At 32.4% G+C, this 13,041-nt stretch overlaps 1 protein-coding gene across 2 annotated transcripts in view; it reads left to right on the forward strand.

The window, feature by feature from the left end:
* The window catches only part of LOC148602352 (uncharacterized), a 101,449-nt gene that overhangs the window by 12,714 nt on the left and 75,694 nt on the right, over nucleotides 1-13,041 (forward strand). For both annotated transcript variants that reach the window (XR_015916843.1, XM_088553520.1), the window contains exons 8-17: nucleotides 1,405-1,539; nucleotides 2,453-2,518; nucleotides 4,445-4,510; nucleotides 6,394-6,578; nucleotides 7,306-7,403; nucleotides 8,833-8,969; nucleotides 9,743-9,798; nucleotides 10,490-10,637; nucleotides 11,240-11,319; nucleotides 12,252-12,362. Coding sequence is in view for 1 of the 2 variants with exons in the window: in XM_088553520.1 (XP_088409646.1) it covers nucleotides 1,405-1,539; nucleotides 2,453-2,518; nucleotides 4,445-4,510; nucleotides 6,394-6,578; nucleotides 7,306-7,403; nucleotides 8,833-8,969; nucleotides 9,743-9,798; nucleotides 10,490-10,637; nucleotides 11,240-11,319; nucleotides 12,252-12,362 (1,082 nt within the window). In the remaining variant the exon portion in view is untranslated. The remainder of the gene's footprint in view (nucleotides 1-1,404; nucleotides 1,540-2,452; nucleotides 2,519-4,444; nucleotides 4,511-6,393; nucleotides 6,579-7,305; nucleotides 7,404-8,832; nucleotides 8,970-9,742; nucleotides 9,799-10,489; nucleotides 10,638-11,239; nucleotides 11,320-12,251; nucleotides 12,363-13,041) is intronic.

Here is a 13,041-nt window from a genome sequence, read left to right on the forward strand (position 1 = left end):
AGCTACCAATTTGTCTGAAAAAGGCTGTTGGAAGTCAGGGAAATTTTGTACTACTCAGTCCTAAATAGCTACAACGTGTCATCTATCTTTCTCATGTTAATTTCATCTGGATCGGTAACCTCATTGAAGATGTTGTTCCACACTTTCTTGTTGTTGCTAGAGCCTATTTGACACAATTGGCATCACTTTGTTGTCAATTTTGACTGGAAAAGTTGACGACCGAGAAAAAAAATGGTCTTCTATTATTACAGTGCCATTTCATCTTGTTAAACGATAACTCCTGAGGTAGTCAATGACAATTTCTTTCAGACACTTGCACAGAATGAATTTGTGTGTGTTAATTTCAAGGGTTGAAGCAATACAGATATAATTTTGTGTGATTTTTTATGGACTGGACATGGGAGTAAATCTGGAAGAAAAGTTTCAAAAAAAAAAAAAAAAGGCCAAAAAATAATTTCTCACGTGGCTTTTTCTAGAGTCTATTGCATTGTGGCAAACATACAATATTTATATTTTGGCCCCACAAACAATGGTTCCTGTATTGATTTTTTGATTGAAACTGAAAAGATCATGACACACCAGTTGATGCATCGATGGATCATTACCTCCCCCCACAGTGTTTTACAATTAGTAAAAACAAAGTGGTTAATGAAGAAATAATTTGTGGAGGGGGTAGATTTGTACTCATTTTAACATGGGTACAGCATTTATATTCGAATATTTAAGACTGAGCAGCAGCAAGTTAAATGGGAATATAAATGCCAAACCCATGTTAAAATGAGTACAAATCTACCCCCGGAAGGAATTATTTCTTTTCTGATATGACAAACATGGTAATTTTTGTTACAAAAATTTCCCAAGGTGTAGCCAAAATAACAGCTGTTCCGTTTTACCTCCCCCATATGGAAGTTGGATTAAATTTGTGTATTTATGTCATCGTATGTGTTAAATGTATGTATTTATATAATTGATTTCAATTAGATAACCTCTCGGCAGTTAAATCATTGCGTAAATGTTTTTAAATGAGTGTTTTGTCTCAAAGCGACAGCAAAAGAAAAGAGACAGTGCGGAGGTGCTAAATGTGGGGTTGTACCGATATATAATGTTTGACGATATGAAGATCTCATATTAGAAAGTGCCATCTGCTTTTCCAGATATTAACACAAAACTAGATTTGAGAGTAAACTGACCTTGAAGACTAGTAAACAAAAACTTCTGATTAACAAATAAGTATGAAGTGTCCTGTCACCATTTAGACATGGTATACCACAATAGTATTTTATGTTTTGATAATAAATTGATATACACGATGTTATGATTCAGAAAAATAAAGCATGGATGTATCAGTACAGTGAAATTTCCTTGTATTTGTTTAATTATTTCTTTTTTTCTTTCTTTGCACAGTTAGAACAATTCCCAATCATGGATATGTACGATGCATTCGAGTTTGACAGTGTTAAGTCATCCCATCCAATCTACGTCCCAGTTGAGAACCCTGATCAGATCAATGAGATCTTTGATAAAATATCTTACAGTAAAGTATGTAATTTCACTCATATGAAATAGGCTATGGTTAGAAAACTATAGAGAAATTTATCTAGAAGGCCCCAGTGGAGAATCCAGTCCAATTGTATGAGAAATTTGACATCATTTTCTATAAAAGATATGCCAAAGTAGGGAGTAGGATGGGATGTGATGATTCAAATTGGGCTGATTTCAGTGGCTTTGTACTCACCACATAAATCTTGAAATCATATTTTGAGCTAAACAGTCTATAGTCTAGCTGGTAGATAATTATTATACCCCTTGCAAGTGGGGGATTTAATGTGATTGGAGTGTTCGTGAGTCCATCTGTTCTACTGTCCGTCCATTCTTCTTTTTTTACTTCCGTTACACAAGGGGGACCCATCTCTTATCTGTTACTCCTCCTACATCACTGAATTGAATTTAATGAAATTTTCACAGAATCCTTTTTTTCATTTTCCAATTATGCACCTCCTATTTTAAATTTTAATCAGAATCAATCTTTGGGTTTCACATAGCAAAACATGGGCCTTGTCATTTGTTGATATAGGGACATTGGGGACCGATCTCTTATCCATTACTTCTCCTATACCACTGAAAGGAATTGAATGAAACTTTCACAGAATCTTTATTATATATTCCCATTGCACACCTTGTATTTAGATTTTGATCCAAATTAATATGGAGGTCAAAAGCTGCATGTTATCAAATGGGGTATTTGGGTCAATGTTAGTGATTATTGCTCACAATTTTCTAGTTTTCCTTTGGGATCCTCCCAAAACCTTAATTTGAATCCACACTATGCAGGGCCATGCAAGTCTGTTTACTTTTTTCAGGATTGAGAAAAAATCTTTTTGTTTCATTCCAATCATAATGACATAAACAATATCTATGTAGAAAGTTTCTCTGATTGACTTATATTTTGTAGGGTGGTTCTGTCATCAGAATGTTGAGATATGTTGTTGGAGAGGAGACGTTTAGACTGGGTCTTGTGGTAAGTTGTTCTATTTAAGGATTGGTCTGTGATCTTTTCTAGGTAATACATAACCTATAAGACTAATTAAACTTATTATACCCAGATGATCCACCCTAATGATCTTGGCATAAGGCTCACCATTTTTTAGGCTATCTTACGTCCTTACAGTCAAATTTGTTATTGTTGTGCAAACTTTCTGAAAATTTTCAGATTTTCAGATTTTTTTTCCAGTTCCATTTGGTTTTTCTTTGTGTCTTTTTATTACTCCATATATTTTGCTCATGGTCATATCTGGTTCAAAGAAAAAATAATATGTCCAAATGTATGGATGTATACAGCAGAATTTTGTCAATTGAAAATTTTAATGGACGATATTATTCAAATCAGCTTATTACAACAACAAAAAAAACCAAACTTTTCTACCAGTATTTTTTACCTCAAATTACTAGTTTAATGAAGAAGGGGAGGTAAGTCTGTTTAACTCCCTTGAAAACCAAGCATCTTACAGAGGATCAACTTGTCCAGCTTTCTGTACATCAGTGTACCTTAATTGAAAGCACAGCCCTTTTTAATTGTAGATATAAGTTAAACAAGATAATTATTGCCAGATGCTGTATAAGGGAGGTAATCCAACTGAATGGTTTTATGTATTCCTAAACTTCTAAGAATGATACATTTGTATCTACAAATTAAATCTTTTAAGGGATTTTATTGCAAATGTATAAGCATTTGGCATCATATATTCTTGTGTACACAAGATAACTATTGTCAGATGCTTGTGGTAGCGATATTATCCTACATTTGTGTTTATATAGTTATATAGTTACATAGTTATTGTCCCCCGCGACATGTCCCGAGGGGACATGGAAATACCTGACATCCCTCCATCCGTCCGTCTGCGTTTTCCATACTTTTTTTTGGATATGCTTTTACCAAATAAGTTTGTTTTTGGTATGTGGCCTTATTATGTAGAGTTACAGATTAAGGTTGACTTTGGTTACAGTTGAATAATTATTATGGAAGTTATGGCCCTTGGACTTAGAAAATTTCTTTTGAATTTAAAGTTTTCAACACTTTTTTTCGCGGGGGACATTGGAATGCTGTTCTTTTATTTCATTCATCACCTTAAAACAATTTCAGTTTTTGTTGTTTAATTGTCTTTAACTGTTTTGATTAATTTTCAGTTCTGAAATTTAGAACCTTGACATCAACTTGCTGTTTTCCAAAAATGAACGAGGATTTTTTTTTTTACTTCAAATGTTTTTTATGGCTAAAAATTTGCAGCAAAAATGACTATAGAATTTTTATATTAACCAAAGATTTTACTTTGATGCACCAACTTTTATTTTGTGTTAAAAATAGATCCAGTATAAATTTTTTCCCGAGTTTTGAAATGTCTTGTAGCCGTACAAATTTAGAACTGTTTTGAATTGTAGAAGTATTGCAATATACACCTAAACATAATTAAAATGTAATGTATTATACCCTTATAAAGGCTCTAAGTGGGTGGTGTCTTGGAATCACCTTGTCTTTCCATTCGTCCATGTGAATTTAACCGCAATTATCTTGGGTCCCAATTAGAGTTAAAAGTAGTAGCTTGCCCGCCAGCCAGAGACTGGCTATGTTTTGACAGGACTGGCTAATTTTAGCAAACATTTATATAGCAATATAGTAAATATATTAAAAAATTGTATTCAGGACTGGCTACAATTTGAGTGAGTTTCCGGTCCCAGTGGATGAATGATGTCTACTTTGTTTGGTTTATATATATTATATTGATTGATTGATTGATTATTGGGGTTTAACCTCAGAGCGGCAATATTTATATAATGGTGTAGGTATTGATTGTTTTCTGATATAAACTGCCTGTTTTAAGGGGACTTTTTTCATTTTTACTATGGAATGAGTGGAATTTACATTCATAACTTAATGTTTATTTTCCAGAAATACTTGAATCAGCTGAAGTATGGCAGTGCTGTTCATGATGATCTTTGGAGTGCATTACAAGAGGTAAATATTGTGACCTTTTCTGTGGATGTGAAATTCAAAAGTTTTTACTGGACAGCAGCTCCTGCTGACCAGAGAAATCCATCTGACTGAATAAATTTTCACCAGACCAAATATTTTCAAAATATTTTGTACTTACGTGTTTCATGACTTTTAACAACCGAAAATGGAAAAAAAAATAGGGAAAATACCTAAACTGGATTCTGGAGCTGCTCCATTTGGTCTGAAAATCAAGCATTTTTCATGGGACTAGCCATTATTGTATCAGACTTGTCCTTTGGTCTGACGAAATTTCTTTTTCACTGTGTCATGATATCAATATCAATGCATGCAATCACAATTTTTTGACATTTTAAAATTGTTCCTAATTTCTGTTTAGGAAAATGATTAATGGTAATCTTCTCTATGATTTTGTTTTATCTACTTCTTGTATATTTTGCGATATCACATCAAGGGACCATGTGATATGAACTTGTGATATAAAAAATCGCCGTTGTGATTGATTGTTGCATAGTCAATAAAATCTGATAGTTCAAAAGTGATGTAAAGTTTCTTACATTGTTCTCCAGTAAACTCTGGTGATGTCATAGATGGACAATCACTAAAATTTCCTCCATGGCCCATGGCAGATGCAGAACGCCATACAGCCAAATATTCCAGAGGGTTCATAGAGAAAAAAGTTTTATAACTCGTGAAATTTGAAAATTGCAAAATATTAACTCATGTTTCAACATCATAACGAACTCATTGTGGCTCTTTTGTTATGATGTTGAATTAGATAAAATGAGTTGATATTTTGTGATAATCAACTTTCACTAATTACGAAACCTATACTTATATACAAAAATATGCCTCTGGTGTAGAGTCATATTGATGTACACTTGTGTCTTAAATGTACAAATTTGTCTGTTTTACTGAATATAAAATATACAGTCGAACTTCGATGTGTCGAACTCGGATGAGTTGAAATCTCGGATAACTCAAACTAATTACAAAGTCCCAGCAAAATTCCCCTTACTCCAATACAATTTTACCTGAGATGACTCGAACTCGGATGAATCGAAACCTTGGATAACTCGAGGTAATTAATCAGTCCCCTCAATCGGACTTCGAGGTTAATTAACCCTGATGGGTCGAAGTCAACTAATTAGTCAGAAAACTTATTGCTTTATTACAAACCATGATCGAAGTGTGTTTTAACAACAATTGGCGTGGCTTTTAAAATTAATGTGTTGACACTCATTATGGTTTGATTTGTTTATTTAATTAATTTAAAATTGCGCGTGTTGTTAAAAGAAACGAATTTTAATAATAACATGTCGGAATTTACACCAACAGTGATATCGGATATTTTGATATTTTGAATTTTTTTTTTTTTAATACAGATGAATTGTAATGGTATCTGACAATTTCATGAAACATAAAACAGACGATAGTAAGGGTATTTCAACGACTACATTCGTTTTGATGGTGAATTTGAAATTTTATCGTAATATTGTAGAGCACATAGTTTGATGATACTCCTGATTGTGAATCAAACAAAACAGCATGTTTATATGAACTATGAAGTTTTTGATATAGAAAAAATAAAAAAGAAATTTCACTTAAACTTTCGGTGCCGTTCAGTATTTCAAACATGATATACAACATACAAAAAAATATCTTCCGATATGAAACGCATAACATTACGAAGTACCGTGTAAAGTGAAGTACATGTACAAGTACAACATATGGTGTAAATGCAGAAACAATCTAATAGTATTTCCGGTTTATCCTTGACCTCGGATTACTCGAACCTCGGATAACTCGAACATTTTTGCATGGTCCCTTCGACTTCGACTTAACGAGGTTCGACTATATGTGTAATTGCTATATGCATATTATAGGAAGTTAACAAAGAGGGAAAAACTTTCCCCTACTCTATCAAAGACCTCATGGATACTTGGATTCTGCAAATGAATTATCCTGTTGTCATGGTTACCAGGACTAAATCTGGCATGAAAGTAGAACAGAAACGATTTTTATTCAATAAAAATTCAGATGTTGAAGAGAAATTTACATCTCGTTATGGGTGAGTATTAGGCATTTAAATTAATGTTGGTCGGAGGTCTGGGTCCCTCAATTTCTGACCTAGTATGTAATGTTTTTAGGAGGTAGACCTAGATAAGGGACACAACTCTTACAAATCATTGGCATGTTTGTATTCAGCATTTTATATCAATCTCAAGTAAGCATCAAAATAATTTAATCGGACTGATTTCATTCTGTTTCAAATGAAAACTTGATAGGCTTTGATGAAATTGAATATGATACAAGCATATCACTGATTTCATGAATTATGTCCCTTACCCTAGGTTTTCCTTCTTATTAGCTTCTAGCATAGGGTATAAATTTATATACATAAATAAGATATACACTATGTCTATATATTAATATTCAATTTTGATAATTTCTTCAATCTATTGATGATGATGAATGCCCTTATATTCTCTATAGCCAATGCAAAATGTAAGATTTATTTGTATGACTGGTGGGAGGTGTATGGAGTGCTATTCTATGGGGAGTCTGTACCTTCTTCTACTACAGTCTGAGTTGGAGGAAACAGTTGTTATTATTTTTCTTATCACAAATGGAAAATACCATTAACATACATCATCAGCAATATTTTCTAGAAGGTTCACCAGATAGATGTTTTCAGAATGAACTGATGCAATGAGGTTCAGATAAGGTGATACCTGTGTACCTTTCCCATAATTTCTTTTTTTCATGGGGAGTAACAATGTGGTTTTATTTCCTAGGTACACATGGAAGATACCATTAGTGTATACAACCAGTAATGAGATGGATTTCAATAAGACAGGAAACAGTGTTATATGGTTAGACACAGATTCCAAAGGTTAAAATTGTTTTAAATTATTACATTTCTTAAATGTGACTCAAAGTATATATGTGTTAGGAAAAACAGTTTTTATACATAATGATGAGGTATTATGTGATGAAGTTGCATGTCCATCCCTCCATCTCTCAGCCTTTTCTTTTGCCTGCCCCCGATTGTTTAGAGATGATAACTGATTAATGATTTTTTTTAAAACTTAGCACAGTTGTTAAGTGTCATAAAATACCGGATATGTTAATTTTTCAGGAAAATCCCAAATGAAGTTTCTGAGTTAAGTCATTTTGAACATTTTGCCATCCCCCTTTTTTCACCATAACGTGATGGGGTATCTTTAAATGTTCCTTTTATGTCCTTTTTTTAGATACTTTCCTTAGCTAATTATGTGTTAATTAAAAACCATTTAATACAGTGATTAGAAATTAATGTTATATAAGAAAGAATCTGTGAAAATTAGAAACTACAAAAAATAGTTCATTACAGTATTTTGTCATCTCAAAACTTGGGAACTTTTTGTGGGAAATAATATAATTTTAGGCTTTGCCAATGAAGGTGTAATATAATTTTAGGTTTTGCCAATGAAGGTGTAATATAATTTTAGGCTTTACCAATGAAGGTGTAATATAATTTTATCGCTGATGTCTCAACCAACAGGAATATCTTGGATTTCTAATAACACGCCCTGTTTCTGCAGTAACACATGCCCTGCTTCTGCAATAACACATGTCCTGTTTCTGCAATAACACATGCTCTGCTTCTGCAATAACACAGGCCTTGCTTCTGCAATAACACATGCCCTGCCTCTGCAATAACACGCCCTGCTTCAGTGTTAAAAAGTTTAAACAACTACTTCCTAACAGTATAGGTCATTTCCAGAATAATTCACTTCTTTCAGAACTTTTTTGAGCCATTCTTGTTTTAAAGTATCTACATGTATAGAATGGTGCTAAACATGTCCCTAGAAAGAGGGTTTATGGTAATATAGGTTTCAGTCTGTCGGGCTCTTTGTTCAATACAATGTTGTCAACAAATCCTCCTGTATTTCTTTCTAGACTTGTGTGAAGATTTATGCAGTGTTGCACCAATGTATGAAGATTTGTATATTGTTAAGTTTTTATTTTGACTACTTAGTAAGGCTTTGTTATGGTTATCATCCAATTGCATGTTGAAACATGATTCAACAGGATTGGGACCAGCCCACCAGCCAGTGCTGGTAAAAATTCAGCGGGCTCGCAGAAATTTTGCTTCCAAGCCAATGTATCCTGAAAAAAATTCTTTTTAACCTAAGGGTAAGGGCTTGTTGCCTGAAATTTAGATGGCGAAGACTGAGGGATGGATTATTTGTCACTTAAAGGATAGCTACAATTTTAAATTTGGTTTGGATCAACATTTAATATTTTTTTTGCATTTTGAAATTTGTTTCATTCCACAGAAATAAATAACAGTGATTTGCCAACTGGAGACAACAGTTGGTATTTGTTTAATATACATCAGTATGGGTATTATAGAGTCAACTATGACCTTACTAATTGGAACTCGCTGATTCATACATTAAAACGGGACCACAAGGTATTTATAAAATTTCAAGTGGACTGACAAGTATAAAACTATATTTATTGTTTCTGTAGTATTTTATTTTATTGTCTTTTTTCAACCTTTTGAATGTTTTGGCCATAGATCTTCTTCAGTTTCCTTTCCATTTTCTTTCCTACATCTTTATCAGTTGGTGTTTTTTGTTTACAATGAAAGATTATATACTAACTAATTTATCAGAAACCCAATTTCTGGGTGTGGAGTAGTATGACTATGTTTAAGCATGATTGTGTTTAGTTTAAGAACATAGGCATATTTGATTTACATAGAAACAATTATTTTGAAAAAAACATGTCCTTACGAATCATTCAGGCATTGTGGCAGGCTTGTCTCCTGTACCTGCCATCATGGGTTCATTTAACAAATACTTTAAAATTAGTAGTGACCAATGTTCACTTCCTATTAAACCTGAGGAATATAAGAGAGAGCTATAATGGGTTAGCTTGTCAGAAGAAAAATGAGACTTGAGTGAGTGACACGCCTTCCCTGCAGGGTTTTGCTTGTGTATACTTGCACATTAAAAAGTAAGGCTCAACATGTATTAAAGAGCCTTTTCAGTTTAACTAATGTTCTCATTCAGAAATGTGGGAAATATTTGCCGTGGATCATATAACTACATTCAATCAATCAGTCAATCAAGATTCTTAAACCTCAGTATATAAAAAAAATGTTGTCCCTTCAATTCTGATCAAAGAAACTGTACGGACCAGGAATTACTTATCACTGAAGGAAGTTTACTTTACTTTTAGAAAATAGCAACAATAAACAGAGGTCAATTGATAAATGATGCATGGAACCTTGTCAAGTAAGTTGCTATACACATTTTCCATTTATTTATCCAATCAGGGTCATATGTAAAATTCTGATTTTCAAATTGTCTACGTTTTTTTTTAAATTCAAAATTTTATTTCCAATAATAGAAAAAAATATTTGGATTTAAATCATTAAAACTGCAGAAGAAGGATTTGCTGTGCAAAGTTTAGAATAGTCAGGAATTATTTTATAATAAAATTATCTGAAATCTTTCTAAGATAGAAAGAAATTTTTCTAGGAATTCCTATAAATCATTTGAGGTTGTCAGGAGGAAAATCCTTGAGATCATGCTGGCAATTTTTTATGATTCTATAAATGACATGGCTAGAAATATTCTACATTTGTTATCCTTAATGTAAAATATTTCACTTGTGAACAAAAAATTTTATTTGATTTCTTCAGAAAATATGAAAAATCCAAATCTTCAAGATGATTATAGAATTACCTGTTAACTGTGTTCTAGGATTCCTATTTCACATTACCTGGGGCAAGTGATATTTGGGTCAGAGAAAGTTAGGTACTTACTTTTCCGTGGCAAGTTGAAAACTTCATATGCTATAAGGATTTCTTTTGTTAGGAAAGCAGTCATTGCCTGTGGGAAAGTTGATTTTATATGGATTTTTCCCGAGGAAACCTCAATTTCTGAAAAATCCTAGAACACTGCTTAAGTCTTTTTTTTTCAGAGCTAATGAGCTGTCAATCACTGTAGCACTAAACATTTTGGACTACCTTGAGAAAGAAATAGATTATGTCCCTTGGGCAGCTGCCAGAAGGGAGTTAGGCTATATAGATAGTATGTTGTCCAAGACTGAGAAGTATGGAGATTTTAAGGTTTGTTGAATTAGCATGCCTATTCACATACTGCAGTACAATGAAAATCATATACATACAATTTCACAAATCATGTCCATTTGAATTCCTGTTTTTTCCATTTCATCCATTGTCAAAATGCATCAAGATATTAAAGTAATATTTGTTTACAAGAAGAGAGAAAGTGAAATATAAGTCAGGTAATTTGACTTTAATCTCTTGGTCTGTTATTACTAAAATCATTTTTTTATTCAACTTTTATCATTATTATATCATATTAAGTGTAGACAAACATGTGCAAAACAACAGTACGACTATTACAATTACATTTGTCTATTCTATAAACATCTCCATAATATAAGAAGAAAACAAGTTTATCATTTGTGCCCATATAAAAAAAACCTCTGTTACCTCAAGTTCATGAACCCCTCTGCCGATACAAAAACAAGTGGGCATGCTGTTGCATGTAGTGAATATAAATGAAATATCTTTTAGTGTTAGTGTACAATAATGAATTAAAACCTCTATGTTGATTTAATTGTTTCTAGTCCATTTTGGCAAAGTTCAAATTTAAATGTTTTATATGTTGATTTATACTTGTCAAGTTCTTCCATTCTTTGTAGAATTTTGTCAAAAGAAAAGTTTCTGCTCCTTTCCAAAGATATGGACTGAAATTTGACAACAATATGACACATGGAGAAATGTAAGTATTCAAGTGGGTTTATCAAGTTTGAAAACAATTATGATGACCCCTGCTAGTGATTTTCAAACCCTTATTTTATTTCTGAATTTCAGCTCCATTCCCTATGAGAAAAAGGCTCTAAAATTCCCAATTGTCAATAGAAGTCTGGTGGTTTCAAGATTGTGTTGTTTTTTCCTTCTTCTGTATTATACTTTTTTTATTTATATTTGGATCATTTTTGGGGTGTTTTGTTAGTATTCTTTATACTATCAATGCCATTACAATTGTGTTGCATTCTATTTGATTCTGGGTCACCGTTGCGCTTGAAGCAAACTAAAAAAGGTAAAACAGGCAAGCCGAAAAATGACCCATACATTATGTCAATAGAATATCTCTGACTGGGAATTTTGATTGACTTGATTAGGTCTGTCCAAATTTTGTCACAATTATTGTGACTCCCAATAGACCAATTTGTTGTGGGACTTCACCATTTTTCATTGTTTTCATCACAAATCTTGACTTCCACGGAACCAATTTATTTCAAATTTGGTATTTGACTTTATTGATGGGGAATATGTTTACTGGATAAATGATTTTTATTGCTGAATGATATCTACTCTGTATGAATTTGGGTATAGCTAGCATGTCAATGAATGCAACTTCATGGTGATAATGTTGATAAATTTCACAGTAGGGTTTTGAATTTTCATGTTGATAATGTTAAAACATTTCACTATAGGATTTTAAATAATTGCAAATTAAAATTTGTGCATTTTTTGCAATAATTTAAACATTTCAATATTCTCTGAATTGCATGAATTTACAATATTTTTATCCTTATAAACAAATTGGATGATATATTATGGATCTTAGCCTTCCAGCTCCTGTAGTTATATACTGTTTTTGAATGTCAGAAAAGTGATGACAGAATATGAGAATAACAATTATTTCAGATATTCAGCTACAGGCCTAGCCAGAACAGCTTGTGGTTATGGTGTTGAGACATGTGTCAACCAGGCCAAAGATCTTTTCAAGAAATGGATGGAAAATCCTCAGAAAAATAGGTAGATATTGCTATATAAAACCATTCGAGAATGTATTGGAACAAATAAAAAAATACATTTAAAAATAGGTTGACACAGGATTTGAGCTGAGGAACCGTTTGCTATCCATGACCCAATATAAAGTTTTTAACTTTTAATCTTTGAAACGATAACATTAACATATTAATCTGCAAATTTTATGATACATGAATTAAAAAATAAAAATGGTGCTCATGGACAAAGTTGATATCTAACGAAAATCCCTGAAATTCAAGTCTTCAGGAGAATATGAGTACTGTTTGGGAAAGGCGTCAGGGGTATGACAAAAGAGAACAAAAGTGATAATATTACCTATTACAAAAAAAAAAACCCCAAAACATTGTGTAAATGACAGAACACATGACCATCAAGTCCTGAACTGGATGCAGTGATAATTGATCATCAATCCTTTTTACTCGAGCAAGCATGATAATAGTGAGAAAAACAATAAATGTATTATAAATCTGATTGATGACGGTATTCATGGTTACCTTGACAACATCATGTATAACTGTAGTGATAGTTATTACATTCTTTATATATATATTATGTGAAATGTATTATTACATTCTCTATAGATGTTATGTGAAATAATTTTTTTTTATTTAAGTTGGAGTTGATTTTTGGTTTATAATTGTGGGTCCAAAATGTCTATCCTGGT

This window comes from Perna viridis, chromosome 11, assembly GCF_037379345.1.
Source record: "Perna viridis isolate PV_CMFRI_1.1 ecotype Kerala chromosome 11, ASM3737934v1, whole genome shotgun sequence".
Lineage (NCBI taxonomy): Eukaryota > Metazoa > Mollusca > Bivalvia > Mytilida > Mytilidae > Perna > Perna viridis.